The following is a 25,601-nucleotide window of genomic DNA, read 5'->3' as shown; positions in this document are numbered from 1 at the left end:
GTGAAAGCTGGCTCTCATTAATCATTAATCATCAATCACTGACGGAGGGGGGCGGAGCCGGCTCATCAAATCAGCCCTGAGCTCAACGCAAAGAGCAGCTCACCACACAGAGCCAACCAAAACGGAGCGCCCCCCAGGTGAACGCTGGGTAGCCCCCCCACACTCCTCCGTCAGCTCATGGTGCTTCTGAACACTGAGGGATGACAGGAGTCCCTCTTTGTAGGTCACGGTTGACACCTCCTGATTGGGCTAGCTTGGGGGAGGGGGGGCAGTATTATGGAGGTGGATTATTAGGAATATGTCAGGCAGATTACCCTGTCCTCTCTCCTCCCTCCTGGAGCTCCTTGTCACAGGGCTAGCCACTCTGCTCATTGATTTAGGGGATGATGCCAGGAGGCTCCGTGCTGCTGTGGCCTATTTGTTGTCCTTCTCTCAGTGTCTGCTCTCTCCAGTCTAAATCCCGCTGTAGTGTGTTTCTAATTCAGGGCCAGTGGTTTTACCCCAGCAGTAAAGACGAGACATGGGATGTTATTATAGCCAACTCACACCCCTCCTCACTTCCATATTGATCCCTCTGCATTTAAAACCTGGTCACTGCTGCCACAGAGTGGGGCCATTTTAGCTCTGCTGGCATGTTGTTCCCTCCACCCATTTAGACTCTTTAATAGTCCCGCAGCGCAGTGCCGTAGGATCCATCTCTGAATATGTTAGGGTCAGCAGCCAGATGCAAGGGGCAGACTAGCTGATTGGCTGGAGCGATCGTTCCTCTCCAGCACGCAGAGACAGTGATGTTCTGAGTGCATCAGGAATAATACCGTTTACGCTTGACTGGTTTGTTGTTCAATACACATTTTTTCGGTTATTAGATTACAGTTCAATTCCAGGACTTGTTTTTATGGAAGTGTGAAAGGTTTCTGCACGGATCACATGAATGAAGGCAGACCTCCCAGTGGGTGAAGCCTGTGTTCTCTCATAATACCGCTGTGTGCATCCCGTCCCTGACCCCCCTGGTCTGAGGTGTTATAAACGGGGGGAGGCTCGCTCCCTGGCCCCCAGTGACACAGGCTTCACTACATAACCCTGGGATTGAACCCAGCTGTGAGGCAGAGGAAGCCGGCTCTGAGGATGTTGTCATTTATGACTCATTACTCTGCTCAGCGCTCCCTCTGCAGCCTGCTGTGTGAATCCTACACCCGCCGGCCGCTGCACAGGGTCGAAGACAGGGCCTTCACCCCCTCCCCCCTCCGTCATTGGCTCCCTCTCCCTCAGTGGTGCGGGCCCCTGGGGTGGGGGCCCCTGGGGTGGGGGACCCAGTGGTCCGCTCTGCAGAGCGCTGGAGCCTGGCATGAGAGGGCAGGTGGAGGTCCTGCTGAGGGGTGGAGGTGGTGCAGGTGGAGGTCCTGCTGGAGGGTGGAGGTGGTGGTGGTGCAGGTGGAGGTCCTGCTGAGCGGTGGAGGTGGAGGTGGTGCAGGTGGAGGTCCTGCTGGAGGATGGAGGTGGAGGTGGGGCAGGTGGCGGTCCTGCTGAGCGGTGGAGGTGGTGCAGGTGGAGGTCCTGCTGGAGGGTGGAGGTGGTGCAGGTGGAGGTCCTGCTGGACTGTGCAGGAGCAGGTGGAGGTGGATGTCCTGCTGAGGGGAGGAGGTGGTGCAGGTGGAGGTGGTCCAGATGGAGATGGTGCAGGTGGAGGTCCTGCTGAGGGGAGGAGGTGGAGGTCCTGCTCAGGGGTGGAGGTGGAGGTGGTGCAGGTGGAGGTTCTGCTGAGGGGCGGAGGTGGTGCAGGTGGAGGTGGTCCAGGTGGAGGTTGTCCAGGTGGAGGTGGTGCAGGTGGAGGTGGTGCAGGTGGAGGTGGTGCAGGTGGAGGTTCTGCTGAGGGGTGCTCAACCTCCCCTCAAACACACACTACCCCAGCCCGCCCCCCCACCCTCCCAGGTGCCCCCCCTAGGTGTGGCCATGTCTGTGCCCCCCCCATCCCCTAGGTGCCCCCCCCCCCCCCCCCCCCCCCTAGTTCTAGGATTGTGTGTTGCAGCGTTTTGATGAACCGTGGATGTTTTGAACGGATAAGTCTTCTTCCCCAGGGGCCCTTAGCCCTCCAAGATTAGCATTTTTATTTCATTTTCATGGAGCTTTGCGATAGGAATAATGCTGAATGAATAAATCAATAAGAATCAAGCAATTAAGCTGACGGTGTTGTTGTGGTGCAGGTGGAGTCTCGGCAGTGAGGACAGCAGCACTGTGAGAACGCCCCCCGCTCCTCTGTACTCCTCTGATCACTAACACACACTCCGCTTTGGTCAACTGCAACAAAAAGGGTGAGCGATGGAAAGTCTGGACAAAGCACAACTCCTTTATTATTTAGGAATAGGATTAAAAGTTTCCAATTAGGCTTGAGATTTCACTAGGTCCTCTTTTTTTAATTAGTTCAAACTACATTACTCTTACTGCTTTAGTTAGTGAATGTCTAGTTAGTTGCCATGACAGAATATGAATTTCAAAGTTATGAATTGTGTTCAGTTCTGAAAAGAACAAATCCTTTTTGGGGGTATTCTAATGAGAGCCGGCAGTAATTGGTGGCGTCTGATTCCTCATCCCTGTTCTGCCTTAGAGGGGGGGCGTGTGTTCTGAAGAGGGACTGCATGGCTGCTCAGGTTGTCCCTCGACGGTCCGGCTTTCCACAGCATCTGCTCCCGTTCAGCCCAGTTTGACGAGGCTGACTGCTCCATTAGAGCCTCACGCTGGACACGACGCCTTGAGTTCACAATATGCGGCCTGTCCCTCACGTCCACAGCGATCCACCAGTTCATTTGAGGGTTCAGCGACAGCGTTGAGAAGGGTTCTCAAAGTCTGAAGCACAGCGAGGGTCTGTGGGTGGTGAGCAATCTGGTGTGTTCATATTCCACTTCCCCCCAGCTGCATATGGGAAATGTGAGCCATCTCCTGTTGAATCTCCTGAACATGTGCAGAAGTGGCTCCTGCATCCTAGTCTTGTTAACTAGAACCAAGTCACTGTTGTTCTTGATGCCTGATTGGCTCGACCTCCTTATTACCAGACCTGGTACTGGGTGATCCTTAAAGTTGAAGCGGGCCTAAGCTGCGCTGCCATTGGTTGGTGAACATCGGCCTTGCTCCACTTATTTGCTCTTTTTTCAACAGTTATTTTTTCCCCTCATGATTTCAATCTCCCAAATGAAAGCTAACCAACGTCCACTGGAGACACAGAGGCAGGAGTCTTTGATCTGCACATCGCCGCTAGGGTGGACTAATGACCTGAAGCTGCTGGAGCTCCACGGGGTGGATGGGAGGTCAGCAAGGTTCAGACAGGCCTGTTGGTTTAGGGTGGTGTTGGTTTAAGGTGGTGTTGGTATAGGGTGGTGTTGGTGTATAGGGTGGTGTTGGTTTAGGGTGGTGTTGGTTTAGGGTGGTGCTGGTGTATAGGGTGGTGTTGGTTTAGGGTGGTGTTGGTTTAGGGTGGTGTTGGTTTAGGGTGGTGTTGTGTATAGGGTGGTGTTGGTGTATAGGGTGGTGTTGGTTTAGGGTGGTGTTGGTTTAGGGTGGTGCTGGTGTATAGGGTGGTGTTGGTTTAGGGTGGTGTTGGTTTAGGGTGGTGTTGTGTATAGGGTGGTGTTGGTTTAGGGTGGTGTTGGTGTATAGGGTGGTGTTGGTTTAGGGTGGTGTTGGTTTAGGGTGGTGTTGTGTATAGGGTGGTGTTGGTTTAGGGTGGTGTTGGTTTAGGGTGGTGTTGGTGTATAGGGTGGTGTTGATTTAGGGTGGTGTTGGTTTAGGGTGGTGTTGGTGTATAGGGTGGTTTTGGTGTATAGGGTGGTGTTGGTTTAGGGTGGTGTTGGTTTAGGGTGGTGTTGGTGTATAGGGTGGTGTTGGTTTAGGGTGGTGTTGGTGTATAGGGTGGTGTTGGTTTAGGGTGGTGTTGGTTTAGGGTGGTGTTGGTGTATAGGGTGGTGTTGGTTTAGGGTGGTGTTGGTTTAGGGTGGTGTTGGTGTATAGGGTGGTGTTGGTATATAGGGTGGTGTTGGTTTAGGGTGGTGCTGTGTATAGGGTGGTGCTGGTCTTGGGGGGCAGCCTAGTGCTAGCCCCTGAGACGCCCCAGTGGGGTGCAGCCTCTGTCTGGATCGTCACTGGGTTGGGGCCGCCTGTCTGAGCATGATGCTAATGCCTCTGAGAACGTCAGGGCGGAGCTTCACTGAACTGTTGAAGTGAATAGGGCCGACTGGTCTCTTCTGATCATTTGATCTGCAGCCAGCAGGAGTAGGGCTGATGGTGCACTCAGGCTCTGTTTGTAGGCCGGATAATAGATTTCAGGGTTCAGTTTGACAGCTGGCTCTGCTGGAGGGGTTAGCCTGGTCCTTTAGGGTCGCAGAGCTCTACTGCCGTCAGAGCCAGGGGGTCACAGAGCTTCCCACTGCCCTCGTTGAAGCTGAGGAGCAGCCACCATCATGCGGAACACACTGTGTTGCACCAGCCTGGTTCTAACGTTTCTCAACATTGAATTGACCTGGTTGTTGTTGAATCCATTGTCCAAGTGGTGGGCACTGAGTCTAGGCTGATGTTTTGCGGTGGGCTGATGAAACAATGTCTGTAGTTAAGGTTGAGGGATGAGCTCCATCTGGTTTCTTCATATAGGGGTGCTAGGCAGAGAGGCTTCCCCCAGGGGTCAGAGGTCATGCAGGCCCTGCCTCTGGGAGGGCCCTAGTCCGGCTGTAGCTTCAGGAGCCCTGGGTGAAGGCTGCTCTGAGGTGAGGGCTCGTGTGCAGATGGTTGAGGGGGAGGGGCATGGCCAGCTGCCTGCCATCCTGTCTTTAGTGGCTCAGGACTGAGGCTGAGATGTCCCCCCTGTCACTCTGCAGGAGTGAACAAAAGGTGAGCAGCAGAATGAACAGCCCAGGTGCAGCGGTGCCATTGTTAACGGACCTCCCCTAAAGGTCATGTACCTGGAGTACAACAGTTTGAACCTCTCCAGGCCGCAGCCTCTGAACGCAGCCAATAACATCAGCGCTTATACGGCCCTAGAGCTGCCAGCCCCCCTCAGTGGAGGGGCCGGCGGCTCCAGTGGCGTGCGCTCGGAGACCCACCGTCAGCACTTAGGCGTCCCAGAGGTGAGGCCAAGGTGAGGCCGCCGCACAGCGCTCCGGATCACTGGCATTCCCACTCGGAGCCGGCGGCCCGCTGGCAGATGAGTCTCTGTCAGGGAAGAGAGACGGCAGCTTCAGGGCCGTCCCCTCCGCCACTGGCCCCAAGCAGGGCCCCATCTCCCTGTTACCGGGGGTCCCAGGGCCCCCCCGTTACTGGCCCCCAGCAGGGCCCCGGCTCCCTGGTACCCGGGGTCCCAGGGCCCCCCCGTTACTGGCCCCCAGCAGGGCCCTGGCCCCCAGCAGGGCCCCGGCTCCCTGGTACCCGGGGTCCCAGGGCCCCCCTGTTACCAGGGGTCCCAGGGCCCCCCCCGGGCCCCCCTGTTACCGGGGGCTTCAGGGCCCCCTGTTACCGGGGGTTTCAGGGCCAGGGTTTACTGCCGGTTCAAATGGTCATTTTTTTGCAGTATTGACTGCAAGGGAATCAAATAATAATAATTCAAATCATTGAAAATAATGGTGTATCTTGTGTTTATTTACATTCATTATTTCCTATATATCTTGTGAGACAACATGCTCTGGATCCATTTGAAGCATTGCACCGTAACAATGTTAAAGTGTGTATATATTTCATCCTTTAAATGTTCCTTATGCACTCCTCTTGTTGTAGACGGCTGCAGCTTGCTACCATTCAGCTGGGACCAAACTGCTGTGTATTCACATTTCCTTTCATTCTGCATAGTCCTACGAATTTGAACTCAATATGCCAGGATTAAGTCCTTCATTAAAATGCACAGTAGGTGACTGTGAGACCCAGTAGGAGACAGATACAGAGCTATCCTCCGTTCATGGGAGAAAACAGATGGGCAGAGGCTGTCTGGCTGCATACTCTTTATTTGGCATTAGAAATCTAATTTGAACGTATGCGAATTCCTCTGGATCTTTGAATAACATTGGTAATGGATTAGCCTTAATGGCCTTTCTGGGCTTTTAGTTGTGTCGCCTGTTGTCCCTTTGGTGGTTTGCTGTTTTTAATTAGAGAGGTTTCACTTCACAGTAATGAATTTACTCTGGCTAAAGATTTTTAAGGAAATGTTATTAATTTAGCAGGACATCCAGGTATTTTTTTCTGTTATTTTTATCACAAATATTAGGCCATATAAAAGCCCAGAATGAGGCAGTGATATGCAATCATTATTCTCTGCTGACAGCGAATACGAGGCGGGAGGAAATACTGAAAGGTCAGGGAACGAAATGAGGAGAAAGAACAAACGAGGCAGAAAGCAAAGGACACGTAGAGCCGGTTTAATATGTATGTATTTCAGCTTGATGCTTGATTTCATTAGCACTGCTCATTGTTATGCATGGCCTGTCCTCCTGCAGCAAAATGAATATTGTATTCTCATGGCCTGAATATTTAGGAGGAAATGTTTGGATTTACATGGCATTCTCCCTGTCCATCATCCTCACTACAATTAAAACGTGTTCTACTGCAAAGCAATTACAATAAAGGGTTTTCATTCATGGTTTGTGTTGAGCTGCTTTCAAACGCAACTTGTGTTCAGAATGGGGCTTTGGTTATTCTGAATAAAGTCCATCAATCTATACATTTCACAAGGAAACCAAACCATCTGCTTTGTGTCCTATACTATAAGAAAGCACTGAAAATTATATCTAGGTCAAGGTAGGTCTGACAAAGTTAAAACATGCTCAATGTATGTCATTGTGAAAGAGAAGAGCATTGTCGTTAGTATCTGCTGTAGCCGTCCAGAGGCTCAGTCCAGCTGAGCAGGAGACATGAAGCAGGAGACATGAAGCAGGAGACATGGGACTGAGCAGGTGAACTGGGACTGAACAGGTGAACTGGGACTGAGCAGGAGAACTGGGACTGAACAGGTGAACTGGGACTGAGCAGGAGAACTGGGACTGAGCAGGAGAACTGGGACTGAGCAGGAGAACTGGGACTGAACAGGTGAACTGGGACTGAGCAGGAGAACTGGGACTGAACAGGTGAACTGGCACTGAGCAGGAGAACTGGGACTGAACAGGTGAACTGGGACTGAGCAGGAGAACTGGGAGGTCATATGCCTCAATGTGCAGGCAGCAGTGCACCCTCACCTGAAGGTCAGGGCCGACGTGTTGGTGCTCTGGTCCTGCTCCATGAAGCCGTGGGGGCCTGGCTCTCTCTGGGTGGAGGCAGCTGCCAGACACCTGTCCTCCCCTGGGTCAGCCCTGGCTGCACAGCGCCCTCAGGTCCAGGGGTGGTCGCTGCGCCTCCATTATCTCCCTGCTCCACCCCCTCCTCCCTGGGACCAGGAGCAAGAGCCAACATGGTTTAGATCTTTGGTAGGACCATCCGGATTGTAGTCTTAATCAGATATGAGAATGTTTTTTACTCAAGAAAAGTATTGACATATAACGACAATGTACTGGACAATCCAAATGAAGACCTCTGCTATGCGTTTTAATTTAGATCAGTTGCAGCCATGTATGATGGTGTGTTTTCACAGTGGTGTCTCACGGTGTGTTTTGGTGAACATGATCTGTACTGAAGGTGTTGTACGTGATCTGTACTGAAGAATAGAATAACTCTGTTATTATGGGTACAGTTAGCTGGTCATTGATTAGACCCTACGGCTTCTTGTTATTCCTTCAGTTTGTTTCTATTGGGGGTTTCTAACTCAAGACATGAAACGGACCAAAAATACAAACCCCGTTTTCCAACATGTCTAATATAGTATCAGAGCTTAGAGCAGGTCGACTGCTCCTCCTGTGTATCACAGACAGGCTCTGCTGCAGAACCCGTGGCCTGATGGATAATAGATTAATTTAGCGAGGAGAAATGGAGCTCTTCTCTTTTTTAAGATGGCTCAGAGGCAGACAGGAAATTAGTTATTTTCCCCGCACATTCATCAAAATAAAAATAGTCTGGTGATCATCCCCAGTGAGTCCCAGCGCTCCATTGAAGCCACAGCTGCTGCTCTGGTGGCCTGATGGGGCCTCTCCACTGAGCTCAGGTGGTGCTGGGGAAACTAGACCTGCTTTCTGCCCTCTCTCCCCTTCTCCTTCTCTTCGGCGCGGCCTTTGGTTTCCGTTCTTTTGAGCCTGCACGTCTTCTTACTCGGGAATGACCTATTTTACAGTGTAACCTTGAACCCTCACAAACTGCCTGTAGAAGAGTGTACCCAGTGGCTGCTTCGAACACATGAAGGCCTCTTAACACATGAAGGCAGCGTCTGCCTCTAACACATGAAGGCAGCGTCTGCCTCTAACACATGAAGGCAGCGTCTGCCTCTAACACATGAAGGCAGCGTCTGCCTCTAACACATGAAGGCAGCGTCTGCCTCTAACACATGAAGGCAGCGTCTGCCTCTAACACATGAAGGCAGCGTCTGCCTCTAACACATGAAGGCAGCGTCTGCCTCTAACACATGAAGGTAGCCTCTGCCTCTAACCCATGAAGGCAGTGTCTGCCTCTAACCCATGGAGCCAGCGGAGGCTGAGGCAGTTATCTTTCGTAGATTCAGTGTTCTCCAACACCGTCTACCTGCTGACCTAGTGGGACGCTGAGGACTCAATCTGTTGTTTCTCTCTTGTTTTCTGCTGCAGAATGCTGCAGATTATAAGCCAAAGTGCCTGACCTTCAAAGCTGCTTCTCACACACTTGCAATTTATAATCAGCTCTTCAACTCAGCCGTATTCTTCCAGGGGAAACTGTGGACTCGTTGAGTCAGGTTCACAATGTTCAAGGTGATCCAAGATATCTTTTATCACATAGGTATTTGTTTGATGAAGAAAATGTTTTAGATGTGGTGTTGAATATAAATATTAAAGTGGTTGTATATTACCATTTAAATGATGCCCTCAGGACATTGGGACCAGCGGTCTGAGTGACAGTGTGTTGTCATGAATTCAGACCGGTCAGCTGAGTGCTAGGATCACTGGTCAACACTGCAGAGTGAGTCTGTTGGACCATGAGGCTGATGGCTCAGTCTGTTGGACCATGAGGCTGATGGTTCAGAGTGAGTCTGGTAAAGGTTGATGGTTCAGAGTGAGTCTGGTAGAGGCTGATGGTTCAGAGTGAGTCTGGTAGAGGTTGATGGTTCAGAGTGAGTCTGGTAGAGGCTGATGGTTCAGAGTGAGTCTGGTAGAGGTTGATGGTTCAGAGTGAGTCTGGTAGAGGTTGATGGTTCAGAGTGAGTCTGTTAGCTGGCCGACTTAATATCTTTATGATTGAGTCATGCTGCAGTAACGACTTGTGCCCAGAGAGCTGCTTTTTTTTGTCTGTCTTTGTGCTGATCAACACAGTATGGCTTCCCTGCACGCTTGGCATCTGTCTGTTTCTCTCTCTCTCCACCTCCCTCTCTCTCTACCTCTCTTGCTCTACCTCTCTCGCTCTACCTCTCTCTCTCCACCTCCCTCTCTCTACCTCTCTCTCGCTCTACCTCTCTCTCTCCACCTCCCTCTCTCTACCTCTCTCTCGCTCTACCTCTCTCTCTCCACCTCCCTCTCTACCTTTCTCTCTCTCTACCTCTCTCTCTCTCCACCTTCCTCTCTCTACCTCCCTCTCTCTCTACCTCTCTCTATCTCTCTCTACCTCTCTCTCTATCTCTCTCTACCTCTCTCGCTCTCTATACCTCTCTCTCTCTCTCTATATATATATATATATATATATATACCTATCTCTCTCTTCCTCTCTCTCTCTCTCGCTCTCTCTCTCTCTCTATATATATATATATATATATATATACCTCTCTACCTCTCTCTCTCTATACCTCTCTCGCTCTCTATACCTCTCTCTCTCTCTCTACCTCTCGTTCTCGCTTCCTCTCGTTCTCGCTCTTCTCAGACCCCCCCCGACACTGTGATGTCATCAGGCCTGCTTGTGGCACTGATGCATTCAGAGGAATCTGGAATATTTCTGAATATTTCACACACACAGCTGTGTGTGTGTGTGTGTGGGTGGGTGTGTGTGTGTGTGTGTGTGTGTGTGTGTGTGTGTGTGTGTGTGTGTGTTTCCTGACCATGACAGAGTCAAAGCACCTTCCCTTAATAGATATACGCATATTTTTAGATGTGTGCTACATTAAAATTGCAAGAATACTTTATTGCCTTAATCTATTAATTAACCTAGTCGTGGTCTTTTTGCCTCCATAGGCTGTGGTACTTTATTAAACTGAATTTATTAAATTCTTGACTTCCTTTTCGGTCCCAGACCTAAAGCTAGGTTCCTCTGTTGGTCGTCATGGAGACAGAGGTGGGGTGTTGAGGTGGGGCTGTGGAATGCGGACACTGGGCGCTGGTTGTTTTATCATCTGTTGCTGTGAAGTAGGATATATATCTTCCTAAATAGTAAGACAATGAGCAGATCCATGTCCAGCCCTCCAAACCTTCTCAGGGTTGACTGACAGGCCTGTTTCTGTACTAGCTAGTTAATAAGCTCTAGTTAGGGCTCACTAACAGTATGGAGAGCTGTCTTTAAAGGCTACATCATAGATTGTGTTTTTGGTCATGAGGAGTCCCAGTCCAGCCCCTTGCTTTGTAGGGGTTTTCTGAGTGGCGAGGTGAAGCTCTGTTCATTGTGTTTCCTTAAGAAGAGTGCGTCTGATCCCCCTCGGTTGGTGGGAGAACACTAGCACTGTGTGGCCGTAGCTCAGTAAACAGACCGGATGCTGCTCTTTCACGCTGCTATTAATGGAGTTTCAATATTTTCCCGAGACCATTTTGCAAAAGGTTCTACACAGGTCATCATGGTTATTTTAATGATAAGGTAGTGAAACCCACAATGACAGTTATTTAATCACTTTCTAAAGTGTTACCATTAAAAATAAAGCAAGCTGGTGTGAAAGTGTCTATTCCTGTGTGCTACGATGCAAGCGGCTTCCTCCACCCTCCGGGTCTTAGTGCTGCTCAGAGGCCAACTGGGTCCTCTCATTGTGTCCACCTCCAGAGCCGTGGATTAGCCTCCCTCCCCCCCGCCCCTCACATACCTCCATCTGTAGCATGTGGGCAAAAGACTCAATTAAGCCAGTGATGAACATTTTGGACCTCACCTCCACCACCTCCACCACCTCCACCACATCCTCCACCCCCTCCACCTCCCCCTTTAGCCCCTGGGCTGTCCTCTATCACTTCTACTCATATAGACCCTAATCTAGACCATTTTCTACTCATAGAGACCCTAATCTAGACCATTTTCTACTCATATAGACCCTAATCTAGACCATTTTCTACTCTACTCATATAGACCCTAATCTAGACCATTTTCTACTCTATCATATAGACCCTAATCTGGACCATCTTCGACTCTATCATATAGACCCTAATCTAGACCATCTTCTACTCATATAGACCCTAATCTAGACCATTTTCTACTCATATATACCATAATCTAGACCATCTTCTACTCATATATACCATAATCTAGACCATCTTCTACTCATATAGACCCTAATCTAGCCCATCTTCTACTCATATATACCCTAATCTAGACCATCTTCTACTCATATATACCATAATCTAGACCATCTTCTACTCATATATACCATAATCTAGACCATCTTGCTGTAACCCCCAGGAGAGAGCATGTTTTTCTCTCCTATTTTTATTAACAGCAGCACATAATCACAGTAATGATGCCTTCAGGAAATGATGGAGAATGATGCAGGAGTAAACAGGAAGGGTGAGATGGGAACCCGTGTAATGTGTAGTAATATCACGGTGTATGCGTGATTATCTGTTAAACCCTCTCCACCCTGCCTTGTGGAGCATGGTATACAGAGAGCGAGGTCTGCCACAGAGAGCACGCGGCTGCTGTAGTGGGAGGGCCTCTTTGTTGTATTGTGAGGCTGCCGATGGCTGAATCAGGGCTGATGCCTGGCCCCCTCCCTCTCCCCCTCAGCTCATTAAGATGCGTGCGGAGCCTGCATATTTTATGGCTAATGCGTGCGGCTGACGGGCCGGGGAGCGGGCGCCTCAGGAATGTGTCCGTGATGGATGTCAGTCTCGGTGTTTCACCTGGATCCCTGTTCTCGGCCCGGCCCCCCCTCCCTCGCTCCGGTGGGAGATGATGGGCGCTCGTTGGGAGGCGTGCTCACGTGACCGTGAAGGACGAATGGGTTCCATCCGTCACAGCCTCGTCCATCAGAGGTCGTTTGCATCCCTTTCCCCCTCTTTTATTGACGGTAGAATTCAATATGTGCTGCAGATGTCGATGGGAGCAGAAAGGCCTTTTGGGCGTGAAGGCGGCGCTGAAAGAGGTCCTGCAGAGTGATGGTGACGGGCTCTCTTCCTCACACAGGAGGACAGGCTGTTACTGTGGGTCATTATGGTTGAGGAGCCAGTGGTGAAGTGTGGGCACAGCAGGTCAAAGATGGGATTATAACCAGGGATGATGGGCTGGGACGGAGGAGCGTGTGGGGCTGGTGGGACTGGTGGCATTGCCCCCCCTCCCACGGAGAACCCTGGGGGGGCTGCCAAGCATGGCCCAGCACTGCCATCTGCCACCCAGCGGTCCCTGGGTGAGCTGCCTCAGACGACGCTCCCCTGCAGCCCGGCATGAGGCTGGAGAACAAGGTCGTCCTCTGGGGCTGCAAGGCTCCCAGCTCCCGTTCAGTTCTCGTTTAGTTCCCAGTCAGTTCCCGTTCAGTTCTCGTTTAGTTCCCGGTCAGTTCCCGTTCAGTTCCCATTCAGTTCTTGTTTAGTTCCCATTTAGTTCCCGGTCAGTTCCCGTTCAGTTCCCGTTCAGTTCTTGATTAGCTCCCATTTAGTTCCCGGTCAGTTCCCGTTCAGTTCCCGTTCAGTTCTTGTTTGGTTCCCATTTAGTTCCCGGTCAGTTCCCGTTCAGTTCTTGTTTAGTTCCCATTTAGTTCCCGGTCAGTTCCCGTTCAGTTCCCGTTCAGTTCTTGATTAGCTCCCATTTAGTTCCCGGTCAGTTCCCGTTCAGTTCCCGTTCAGTTCTTGTTTGGTTCCCATTTAGTTCCCGGTCAGTTCCCGTTCAGTTCTTGTTTAGTTCCCATTTAGTTCCCGGTCAGTTCCCGTTCAGTTACCGTTCAGTTCTTGTTTAGCTCCCCTTTAGTTCCCGGTCAGTTCCCGTTCAGTTCCCGTTCAGTTCTCGTTCGGTTCCCATTTAGTTCCCGGTCAGTTCCCGTTCAGTTCCCGTTCAGCTCTCATTTAGTTCCCATTTAGTTCCCGGTCAGTTCCCGTTCAGTTCCCGTTCAGTTCTTGTTCAGTTCCCGTTTAGTTCCCGTTCAGTTCCCGTTCAGTTCCGGCTCAGTTCCCGTTTAGTTCCCGTTTAGTTCCCCTTCAGTTTCCCTTCAGTTCCCGTTCAGTTCCCGTTCAGTTCCCGTTTAGTTCCAGTTTAGTTCCCGTTCAGTTCCCGTTCAGTTCCTAACCTGTTTGGTTCCCGTTCAGCTCCTGCTTAATTCCCAACCTGTTCGGTTCCCGTTCAGTTCCTGCTTAGTTCCCAACTGTTCGGTTCCCGTTCAGTTCCTGCTTAGTTCCCAACCTGTTCGGTTCCCGTTCAGTTCCTGCTTAGTTCCCAACCTGTTCGGTTCCCGTTCAGTTCCTGCTTAGTTCCCAACCTGTTGGGTTCCCGTTGGGTTCCTGTTTGTGTTGTCACCAGTCTGTGTTGCTCACAGCCGGGTGGGCCTGAGTGAGAGCAGGATTATCGCTGTTCACTGGCATCGACCATCTGTCCTCCTGCAGAACGAACGAGACACACAGCATGCTCACAGGCTAACGGCCCGACCTGTATCACACACATCAAACACACGCACATATGCACACGCACGAACAGATTTATAGTCTCCCACCTCTTCCTCTCTTCATCCAATTGTTCTGTGTCTATACCTAGTATCTATATCTATACCTAGTATCTATACCTAGTGTCTATACCTAGTATCTATATCTACACCTAGTATCTATACCTAGTATCTATACCTAGTATCTATATCTATACCTAGTATCTATATCTATACCTAGTACCTTTATCTATACCTAGTACCTATATCTATACCTAGTAACTATATCTATACCTAGTATCTATATCTATACCTAGTGTCTCTACCTAGTATCTATATCTATACCTAGTATCTATATCTATACCTAGCGTCTATACCTAGTATCTATATCTATACCTAGTATCTATATCTAGTATCTATACCTAGTATCTATATCTATACCTAGTATCTATATCTACACCTAGCGTCTATACCTAGCGTCTATAGCGTCTATACCTAGCTTCTATACCTAGCGTCTATACCTAGCGTCTATAGTGTCTATACCTAGCGTCTATACCTAGCGACTATACCTAGGGTCTATACCTAGCGTCTATAGCGTCTATACCTAGCGTCTATAGCGTCTATAGCGTCTATACCTAGCGTCTATAGCGTCTATACCTAGCGTCTATAGCGTCTATACCTAGTGTCTATACCTAGCGTCTATACCTAGGGTCATTGGCGGGGGAGGGATTGTCCTAGGGAGGGGAGGGGAGGAGAGGGGGAAGGAAGGAGTCCCTGAGGGAGAAGACTTTCAGCACGGCGTGGCCATCTGTCCATCATACCTCGTAGCTCTAGCAGAAGGTCCTGTTTGGGTTAGTGCCCAAGTATTTATTTAGGTCTCATAATTATGTGTTGTAACAAAGAGCGCTAAAATCACTGTCCCCTCAGAACACAACAATCCAGGGTGTGTTCACCAGGCTGATCGTAACGGGTGGTGGAGTCTCACCTGGGACCCCACTATGGCATATGGCTCTAGAAAGTGTGTGTGTGTGTGTGTGTGTGTGTGTGTGTGTGTGTGTGTGTGTGTGTGTGTGTGTGTGTGTGTGTGTGTGTGTGTGTGTGTGTGTGTGTGTGTGTGTGTGTGTGTGTGATATGTCAATGGTTGTGATTCAGAGATCTATCAGTATTCTAGCTCCAGGCAACCAAACTAGGTTCCCTCGTAGTTTACGTTTCGCTGGCTCTCCCTTTAAACAGTTTTTGGTAAGACTTGAACGTAAGGAAACATTTGTTCTGACATACTGAAATGTCAGTTTGCTTTGGCTGCAGAACACGATGGCCCAAGAGGAAACCAGCATTTGCGACACTTGCAGTGAAATGCAGAAGTGGGTAGTGGTGGCTGGATCCCTGGTGCCTTAGTGTCACCGTAGAGCTGGACACAGCATCATAGAAAGCAGCTGGGTGTGGTGTTCCATAACTGACTGCAGGTCCACAAGCAGCAGGGACAGTCTGAGATCAACAGGGCGGTTCTTCTGAGCGGATCAGTGATATGGAGTCACTTCCTATATATCTAAAAATGAGAAGCACACACATTATGCATGGCTCATTCTCTCAAGCCCACCAATAGCTTCCATGTTTATATATAAATATATGTATATATAGCTAGTGTGTGTGTGTGTGTGTGTGTGTGTGTGTGTGTGTGTGTGTGTCTGTGTGTGTGTGTGTGTGTAGCTTTACCTTCCATGTTTATATATATAGCGCTAGCTTCCATGTACGTGTGTGTATGTATTATTCAGATTAGATTTGGCTTCCATGTGTGTATGTATGTAATATTTATCTTTGGATGTGTACATGTGTATGTGTAACTAGCGTGGTGTCATGGTGTCTCCTCCGTCGTTGGCAGTGAGGGACATCACTTGATATTCAGATGAGGCTTCCTCCTCTCCAGTTAATCACCTCCTCGTCTGAGGAGCTGGGAGCCACCGGGGAGAGCTACACATTGTTTCTGTGATATAAAATTGTCCAGCAGAGAAAGGCTGAGGCGGCAAACCACAATCTGGTTGAGGTGTTAGAGAGGATTTGGGAGGCGGGGGTGTGGCAGTAATTAATGAAAACACCAGGTAGGGCCTCCTGTAACACCAGGTAAGGCCTGCTGTAACACCAGGTAGGGCCTCCCAGGTAGGGCCTGCTGTAACACCAGGTAGGGCCTCCTGTAACACCAGGTAGGGCCTCCTGTAACACCAGGTAGGGCCTCCTGTAACACCAGGTAGGGCCTACTGTTACACCAGGTAGGGCATCCCAGGTAGGGCCTGCTGTAACACCAGGTAGGGCCTACTGTTACACCAGGTAGGGCCTCCTGTAACACCAGGTAGGGCCTCCCAGGTAGGGCCTCCTGTAACACCAGGTAGGGCCTCCTGTAACACCAGGTAGGGCCTCCTGTAACACCAGGTAGGGCCTGCTGTTACACCAGGTAGGGCCTCCAAGGTAGGGCCTCCTGTAACACCAGGTAGGGCCTGCTGTTACACCAGGTAGGGCCTCTCAGGTAGGACCTCCTGTAACACCAGGTAGGGCCTGCTGTAACACCAGGTAGGGCCTGCTGTAACACCAGGTAGGGCCTACTGTTACACCAGGTAGGGCATCTCAGGTAGGACCTCCTGTAACACCAGGTAGGGCCTGCTGTTACACCAGGTAGGGCCTCCTGTAACACCAGGTAGGGCCTGCTGTTACTCCAGGTAGGGCCTCCCAGGTAGGGCCTCCTGTAACACCAGGTAGGGCCTGCTGTTACACCAGGTAGGGCCTCTCAGGTAGGACCTCCTGTAACACCAGGTAGGGCCTGCTGTAACACCAGGTAGGGCCTACTGTTACACCAGGTAGGGCCTCTCAGGTAGGACCTCCTGTAACACCAGGTAGGGCCTGCTGTTACACCAGATAGGGCCTCCTGTAACACCAGGTAGGGCCTGCTGTTACACCAGGTAGGGCCTCCTGTAACACCAGGTAGGGCCTCCTGTTACACCAGGTAGGGCCTCTCAGGTAGGACCTCCTGTAACACCAGGTAGGGCCTGCTGTAACACCAGGTAGGGCCTGCTGTAACACCAGGTAGGGCCTACTGTTACACCAGGTAGGGCCTCTCAGGTAGGACCTCCTGTAACACCAGGTAGGGCCTGCTGTTACACCAGGTAGGGCCTCCTGTAACACCAGGTAGGGCCTGCTGTTACTCCAGGTAGGGCCTCCCAGGTAGGGCCTCCTGTAACACCAGGTAGGGCCTGCTGTTACACCAGGTAGGGCCTCTCAGGTAGGACCTCCTGTAACACCAGGTAGGGCCTGCTGTAACACCAGGTAGGGCCTACTGTTACACCAGGTAGGGCCTCTCAGGTAGGACCTCCTGTAACACCAGGTAGGGCCTGCTGTTACACCAGGTAGGGCCTCCTGTAACACCAGGTAGGGCCTGCTGTTACACCAGGTAGGGCCTCCTGTAACACCAGGTAGGGCCTCCTGTTACACCAGGTAGGGCCTCTCAGGTAGGACCTCCTGTAACACCAGGTAGGGCCTGCTGTAACACCAGGTAGGGCCTGCTGTAACACCAGGTAGGGCCTACTGTTACACCAGGTAAGGCCTCTCAGGTAGGACCTCCTGTAACACCAGGTAGGGCCTGCTGTTACACCAGGTAGGGCCTCCTGTAACACCAGGTAGGGCCTGCTGTTACACCAGGTAGGGCCTCCCAGGTAGGGCCTCCTGTAACACCAGGTAGGGCCTGCTGTTACACCAGATAGGGCCTCTCAGGTAGGACCTCCTGTAACACCAGGTAGGGCCTGCTGTAACACCAGGTAGGGCCTGCTGTAACACCAGGTAGGGCCTCTCAGGTAGGACCTCCTGTAACACCAGGTAGGGCCTGCTGTTACACCAGGTAGGGCCTCCTGTAACACCAGGTAGGGCCTGCTGTTACACCAGGTAGGGCCTCCTGTAACACCAGGTAGGGCCTGCTGTTACACCAGGTAGGGCCTCCTGTAACACCAGGTAGGGCCTCCCAGGTAGGGCCTCCTGTAACACCAGGTAGGGCCTGCTGTTACACCAGGTAGGGCCTCCTGTAACACCAGGTAGGGCCTGCTGTTACACCAGGTAGGGCCTCCCAGGTAGGGCCTCCTGTAACACCAGGTAGGGCCTGCTGTTACACCAGGTAGGGCCTCCTGTAACACCAGGTAGGGCCTCCTGTAAGCCTCCTGCTTAACCAGAGGCGCTGGCTGGGGTGATGGAGACAGAACAGAGGGCACGCCTATCTGAATACTGTGTCTGTGATGGAGCAGGAGGTGGTGTTTCTCCTCCTCCTCCCTTTTGATGGAGCAGTAGGTGGTGTTCCTCCTCCTCCTCCTCCCTGTGTTAAAGGGCTGATTGTGTTTGACAGGTATGGAGTCCGGAGGGAGGCTGGCCTCTTCCCCGGGCCCCCCCGCCCAAGCCCAGACCCCCTCTGACGGCGGGGCGCCCCCCGGAGACCCCCCCTGCGGTACGTAGCTAGGAGACAAGAGAGAGGCATGTGACGTAGGAACTGTTGAGAGGACATGTGACGTAGGAACTGTTGAGAGGACATGTGACGTAGGAACTGTTGAGAGGACATGTGACGTAGGAACTGTTGAGAGGACATGTGACGTAGGAACTGTTGAGAGGACATGTGACGTAGGAACTGTTGAGAGGACATGTGACGTAGGAACTGTTGAGAGGACATGTGACGTAGGAACTGTTGAGAGGACATGTGACGTAGTAAGTGTTGTGGAGGTCTTCTCAGGTTGTCTGCGTGCGTCTGCTCTGGGCTGCTGCTCAGCGTGGTCTTACCTCATTATTCCAGAAGCCTGATTCACTTCCAGGGCGTTACATTTCATTATTCCGCTCACGCTCCGGCAGATGTTTTTTCACCCTGGTGTAATTAAGACCGGGCACATTAAGGTGCCCCAGCACCCTCTCACAGCCCAAGCTCACACTTTCTCCAACAGTTTTGGTCGGAGCGGGAAAGTTGCTGAATTAATTAGTGCCACCGATTAATAGTGGGGCGGCGGCGGCGGCGGCGACGGCGGCGGGCTGACAGCCTTTAGCTCCAGTTAGCCCGGCGGCGCGGGGGCATCTGCCACGGCGCTGAGCTGTGCGGACATCCTCGTGTTCCTGCTGCATACTAATGTGGTCAAAGCTATTATGCAGTAGTGATGCCTAAGCTGTCAGCCCGCCTGTGGAAATAACATGCAAATGTTCACACTGTGAATTGGGGGAGGGTTTTAGAAGGGGGGGATAAGAAATGCTTCCGAATAAGAATTGGTCGTTTTTTTTTTTTGTCATGCTGTTACACTGATGAACACACTGGAGACATCCTCCTGAATTATTCATTCCTCAGACCCCCACACCAAACGCAGCGAGGTTCTCCAGATAATTTATTGTGGACCGTCACCGAGCGCTGAGTGGTGAAACAGATTGGCACCTCAGTGTCACTGCAGCACCCTCAGAACCTCAGTGTCACTGCAGCACCCTCAGAACCTCAGTGTCACTGCAGCACCCTCAGAACCTCAGTGTCACTGCAGCACCCTCAGAACCTCAGTGTCACTGCAGCACCCTCAGAACCTCAGTGTCACTGCAGCACCCTCAGAACCTCAGTGTCACTGCAGCACCCTCAGAACCTCAGTGTCACTGCAGCACCCTCAGAACCTCAGTGTCACTGCAGCTTCTTTAGAACCTCAGTGTCACTGCAGCACCCTCAGAACCTCAGTGTCACTGCAGCACCCTCAGAACCTCAGTGTCACTGCAGCACCCTCAGAACCTCAGTGTCACTGCAGCACCCTCAGAACCTCAGTGTCACTGCAGCTTCTTTAGAACCTCAGTGTCACTGCAGCTTCTTTAGAACCTCAGTGTCACTGCAGCTCCCTCAGAACCTCAGTGTCACTGCAGCACCCTCAGAACCTCAGTGTCACTGCAGCTCCCTCAGAACCTCAGTGTCACTGCAGCTCCCTCAGAACCTCAGTGTCACTGCAGCTCCCTCAGAACCTCAGTGTCACTGCAGCTTCTTTAGAACCTCAGTGTCACTGCAGCTCCCTCAGAACCTGTAGATTCTCTAAAGCGTTCCTGTGCTGGAGCAGGGAGTAGGGCTGCTTGATTATGGGGAAAAAAAATCATGATTATTTTTGTCAATAATAAAATCACAATTATCTTAACTATTATTTTCAGTGTTTGAAAACATGATGCATTTATTCAGCATTTCTCCAAAAAAAACCTTGAAATTTCCCCTTAAAATAATACATGAAAATAATGTTCAAATATGTATCCAGCTGCAATTTATATAAAACATCTAATGAATAAAATAAATATACTAGTCAAAAAAGTTACAAATAAATAAATCGTTTCAACTCTCTTCTATTAGTTTGGAGACGGATTGACCCAAAAATCGAAATCATGATCAAATTTCGATGAATTGCACTACCCTAGCAGGAATCCATCCCTGGATACCAAAGTGTTGTGGACTGATTAAATGACTCTGACGCCCCCTGCCTGCTGCCCTCCTTACTACACCCACCAGATCAATTCATTTGAGTAAGGGCCTCTCCTCGTGCGTCTGGCAGGGTGTCATACAGCCAGAGCACTGGAGGAACCTCACACGGCTCTCAGAGACAGCTTGGTTTGGAATAATAACACAATTAGGTTTCACTGCTCCTACTGACTCCCCCACCCTGCAGAGCGAAGGTAGAGGCAGAGGGACAGCTGGAGAATCAGGGGGAGAGTCCAACACAAAGAGCTTCTGAAGTCATGGTAGAATGAAGAATTTAGGCTGGAGGAGTTTCTGTCTGCCGTTATTTAGTTGATAAAGCATGTGGGTACATGGCGGACACCATGGGATCCATCAACAGATGAGCACAGCAGGCTGTATAATTATGACCATGACTCTAGTGCTATCCTCAATAAGAGATGAGGTCCCTTGCTTTAATTGGTATTGAGACTGACCTCAAGCTGAGCCTCCTGCAGCAGGCCGTGAGCAGGACCTAACCCTACCTCCACACGGCCTCTGGACCTCATCCTACCAACAAGCTTCCTGGCTGTTCCTCATTCACCACTAAGCTTTAGGGACTGTCTGGATATTTAATGGAGCAGTGATTCATCTTTCAAGATGCCAGGTTTTGTGGCACTGTGAATCACCTGACACACATGCGTCAAAGCAGAACTGCTTAGACAAGCTGTTTGTGGAAGTTTCTGTGTGTGTAATATATGTTGTGTCCCCGGTTGCATCGCCGGGAGGGGAATGCATTAGTCTAGCAGTGACAGTGAAACTCTTCTGTTGCTCGCTCTCATTCCCAAGCAACATGTCTCAGACAGCTTGGCTTTATCTCACCATCGTACAGCCTAGGAGCTGTTTGTGGCTGCTTTATGGTCACTGAAATAATCAGATCCATCCTACTCTAACACCACACTATTCATGTATTTTTCTTATCATTCACACTTTATTTATCAAACATTATACTTATGTCTTTATTCTACATTTTCCCCAACGTCTGGAGTTAGTCAAAACCATAAGTCTCCTTAATCCTGACTTCCTGATCTTCCTGCGTGTTTGAACCCATCCCTAGGCTTCATGTTGGTACTACAGACCTCAGACCTCCACTAACGTAGACCTTCATGTTGGTCCTACAGACCTCAGACCTAGAGCTCCACCAATGTAGACCTTCATGTTGGTCCTACAGGCCTCAGACCTCCACTAACGTAGACCTTCATGTTGGTCCTACAGGCCTCAGACCTAGAGCCCCACCAACGTAGACCTTCATGCTGGTCCTACAGGCCTCAGACCTCCACTAACGTAGACCTTCATGCTGGTCCTAATGGCCTCAGACCTAGAGCTCCACCAACGTAGACCTTCATGCTGGTCCTACAGGCCTCAGACCTCCACTAATGTAGACCTTCATGTTGGTCCTACAGGCCTCAGACCTCCACTAACGTAGACCTTCATGTTGGTCCTACAGGCCTCAGACCTCCACTAACGTAGACCTTCATGTTGGTCCTACAGGCCTCAGACCTCCACTAACGTAGACCTTCATGTTGGTCCTACAGGCCTCAGACCTCCACTAACGTAGACCTTCATGTTGGTCCTACAGGCCTCAGACCTCCACTAACGTAGACCTTCATGCTGGTCCTACAGGCCTCAGACCTCCACTAACGTGGACCTTCATGCTGGTCCTACAGGCCTCAGACCTCCACTAACGTAGACCTTCATGTTGGTCCTACAGGCCTCAGACCTCCACTAACGTAGACCTTCATGTTGGTCCTACAGGCCTCAGACCTAGAGCTCCACTAACGTGGACCTTCATGTTGGTCCTACAGGCCTCAGACCTAGAGCTCCACTAACGTGGCCCTGCTCTCCCCTTGTCTCCTCCAGGTCCTTTGTTCCAGATGGCCGACCAGCCCTTCAGCCTGTCCGGGGGCTCCGGCGCCTTCCCACTCCTCGGCCACCCCGCCTTCGGCCTGTTCGCTGCCACCGCCGGCTCCGGACGCTCCGAGTTTGGAGGCCTGGGGACCCTGGGCGTGTCCGCTGCTCTTGGGGCTCATCCTCAGCTTGGGGCCTTCCCAGGTGAGACACGCACACAAAGACCACTTCATCTGCAGTGGTCTTTGTTCCCTGGTTCCTCAGGGGCTGATACCATCCTGTGAGGAGCTTCTTGTCTTGTGTTTCCCTGGTGGCCCCCAGGGCTCCATAAGCACGGTCACCCAGCGGGGGCCGGAGGCTGGTCTGTGGTCTAGTACTCCACCTAGTACAGCCTCTCACGGCCTCACTCAGGAGCCCACGAAGGCTGACTGTGAACCAGACAGATGTCTCTGACTGTTTCAGAGCTCTGTTTCTGAGCTCTGATACAGTCTGAGCTCTGATACAGTCTGAGCTCTGCCAGTCAGAGAAACAGTCACTCTGTAACTTACACAGTCAGAGCTCTGACTGTTTCAGAGCTCTACTGTATCAGTCAGAGCCCTGATACAGTCAGAGATCTGACTGTATCAGGGCTCTGACTGATACAGTCAGAGCTCTGACTGTTTCAGAGCTCTAGAGTCAGAGCTCTGATACAGTCAGACCTCTGACTGTTTCAGAGCTGAGAGTTGAGATGAGGGTCTGGGGAATGTTCCTCTGCACAAGCTTGGGGGTTCAAAGGCAAACAACAAACATGAAACCACAACTGAGAGAGCAGAGTTATGGGCCAGACTCCACACCCCGTCCATGGTGCTGACCGAGGTGGTACTGACAGAGGTGGTACTGACCGAGGTGGTACAGACCGAGGTGGTACTGACCCAGGTGGTACTGACCCAGGTGGTACTGACCGAGGTGGTACTGACCGAGGTGGTACAGACCCAGGTGGTACAGACCCAGGTGGTACAGACCGAGGTGGTACAGACCGAGGTGGTGTTGACCGAGGTGGTGTTGACCGAGGTGGTACAGACCGAGATGGTACTGACCGAGGTGGTACAGACCGAGGTGGTACTGACCGAGGTGGTACTGACCGAGGTGGTACTGACCGAGGTGGTACTGACCGAGATGGTACAGACCCAGGTGGTACAGACCCAGGTGGTACAGACCGAGGTGGTACAGACCGAGGTGGTACAGACCCAGGTGGTACAGACCGAGGTGGTACTGACCCAGGTGGTACAGACCGAGGTGGTACAGACCGAGGTGGTACTGACCGAGGTGGTACAGACCGAGGTGGTACAGACCCAGGTGGTACAGACCGAGGTGGTACTGACCGAGGTGGTACTGACCCAGGTGGTACTGACCGAGGTGGTACAGACCGAGGTGGTACTGACCCAGGTGGTACTGACCCAGGTGTTGTCGTCCTCAGACTGGTGGCGAGCCTCGGAGCCCCGCGACCTCAGCGTCCTCTTCCACCCCCTGCTGGGGCTGCCCCCCCTGTTCCCCCCCCCCTTCCACAACCACCACGCCTTCCAGCTCGGCCCTGACCCCAACGGCCGCTCTGCCGCCGCCGCTGCTGCTAAAGGTACGTAGCCTGGAGCCATGCTAAAGGTACGTAGCCTGGAGCCATGCTAAAGGTACGTAGCCTGGAGCCATGCTAAAGGTACTTAACCTGGAGCCATGCTAAAGGTGCGTAGCCTGGAGCCAGGCTAAAGGTGCGTAGCCTGGAGCCAGGCTAAAGGTGCGTAGCCTGGAGCCATGCTAAAGGTACGTAGCCTGGAGCCATGCTAAAGGTACGTAGCCTGGAGCCATGCTAAAGGTACTTAACCTGGAGCCATGCTATAGGTGAGTAGCCTGGAGCCATGCTAAAGGTACTTAACCTGAAGCCATGCTAAAGGTGCGTAGCCTGGAGCCAGGCTAAAGGTGCGTAGCCTGGAGCCAGGCTAAAGGTGCGTAGCCTGGAGCCAGGCTAAAGGTGCGTAGCCTGGAGCCATGCTCAATATGCGTAGCCTGGAGCGAGGCTAAAGGTGCGTAGCCTGGAGCCATGCTCAAGGTGCGTAGCCTGGAGCCAAATTCAAGGTGCGTAGCCTGGAGCAAGGCTAAAGGTGCGTAGCCTGGAGCCATGCTCAAGGTGCGTAGCCTGGAGTCTGGACTTTTGTTGTTCTTGGGTGATAACGCTCCCTGTCTCCTGTCCTCCAGGAACCAGGAGAGCTGTGAACGGGGGGGCGGTCCGATCCCCCCCGGCTGGGAACGGGGCCGCTCACCGGGCCCCCGTCCAGCGGGCCCCCTCCCTGGAGAAGAGCAGAGCCACCAGGAGTAGCCCGGGGGCTCCGGAGCAGCAGAGCCCGCAGAGAGAGCAGGTCACTATGTGCTCCTCCTCCTCCTCCTCCTCCTCCTCCTCCTCCTCCTCCTCCCTGTGCACTCAGGGCTCATCAGAGCTGACTCCTCAGAGCTGACTCCTCAGAGCCTCCACAGAGCTGACTCCTCAGAGCCTCCACAGAGCTGACTCCTCAGAGCCTCCACAGAGCTGACTCCTCAGAGCCTCCTCAGAGCCTCCTCAGAGCTGACTCCTCAGAGCCTCCTCAGAGCCTCCTCGGAGCTGACTCCTCAGAGCCTCTTCAGAGCTGACTCCTCAGAGCCTCCTCAGAGCCTCCTCAGAGCTGACTCCTCAGAGCCTCCTCAGAGCCTACTCAGAGCCTCCTCAGAGCTGACTCCTCAGAGCCTCCTCCTCAGAGCTGACTCCTCAGAGCCTCATCAGAGCTGACTCCTCAGAGCCTCCTCCTCAGAGCTGACTCCTCAGAGCTCCTCCTCCCTGACTCCTCCTCCCTGACCCGTGTTGTTTCTCTCAGGCGCTGAACCCCAGCCCGCCAGAGTGCGGCAGCCAATCGGCTTCCTCCTCGGAGAGCTCCAGTGACGACGGAGCGAGCAGCAGCGAACTGGACGACGAAGACGACGAGGAAGAGGACGAGGAGCTGTCCAGCGACAGCGACGACTCAGAGGACGCTCGAGGGAAGCTGAAGGTGTGTGTGTGTGTGTGTGTGTGTGTGTGTGTGTGTGTGTGTGTGTGTGACCCCCTAACCTCCTCTTCCTCAGCCCCCTGCTCAGGGGCCGACCCCGGAGAGGAAGAGGAAGAGGGTGTCTGAAGGGGAGGAGGCGCGCGGCAGGAAGAGGTCTTCCTCCTCCTACCACCCCCAGTCTTCCTCCCTGGCCACCTCAGCGCTCCGCCCGCGGACCAGGGGGGAGCAGGAGGAGCAGGAGGAGGAGGAGGAGGAGGAGGAGGCCACGCAGCACACCAGTGTTATCCAGACCACCGGATTGGCCGCCGGTCACCAGCCTCCAGCCATGGTTCCGGCCCCCCACAGAGAGACCTCTGCCGGACCCCCGCCCTCCCACTGC

At 52.1% G+C, this 25,601-nt stretch overlaps 1 protein-coding gene across 1 annotated transcript in view; it reads left to right on the top strand.

Moving 5' to 3' along the window:
- The window catches only part of LOC307073916 (bromodomain adjacent to zinc finger domain protein 2B-like), a gene marked incomplete at its 3' end in the record, with an annotated part of 63,890 nt that overhangs the window by 4,662 nt on the left and 33,627 nt on the right, over nucleotides 1–25,601 (top strand). Inside the window, 5 exon segments of the mRNA XM_079733871.1 lie at nucleotides 22,191–22,382; nucleotides 23,635–23,790; nucleotides 24,405–24,565; nucleotides 25,055–25,225; nucleotides 25,299–25,428. Of these exon segments, the coding sequence (XP_079589997.1) occupies nucleotides 22,205–22,382; nucleotides 23,635–23,790; nucleotides 24,405–24,565; nucleotides 25,055–25,225; nucleotides 25,299–25,428 (796 nt within the window). The 5' untranslated portion in view covers nucleotides 22,191–22,204.

This window comes from Pollachius pollachius (assembly GCF_949987615.1).
Source record: "Pollachius pollachius genome assembly, chromosome: 3".
Classification (NCBI taxonomy): Eukaryota; Metazoa; Chordata; class Actinopteri; order Gadiformes; family Gadidae; genus Pollachius; species Pollachius pollachius.
Note: the sequence above shows the minus strand (reverse complement) of the source record. Positions and strands in the feature narration are given on the sequence as shown.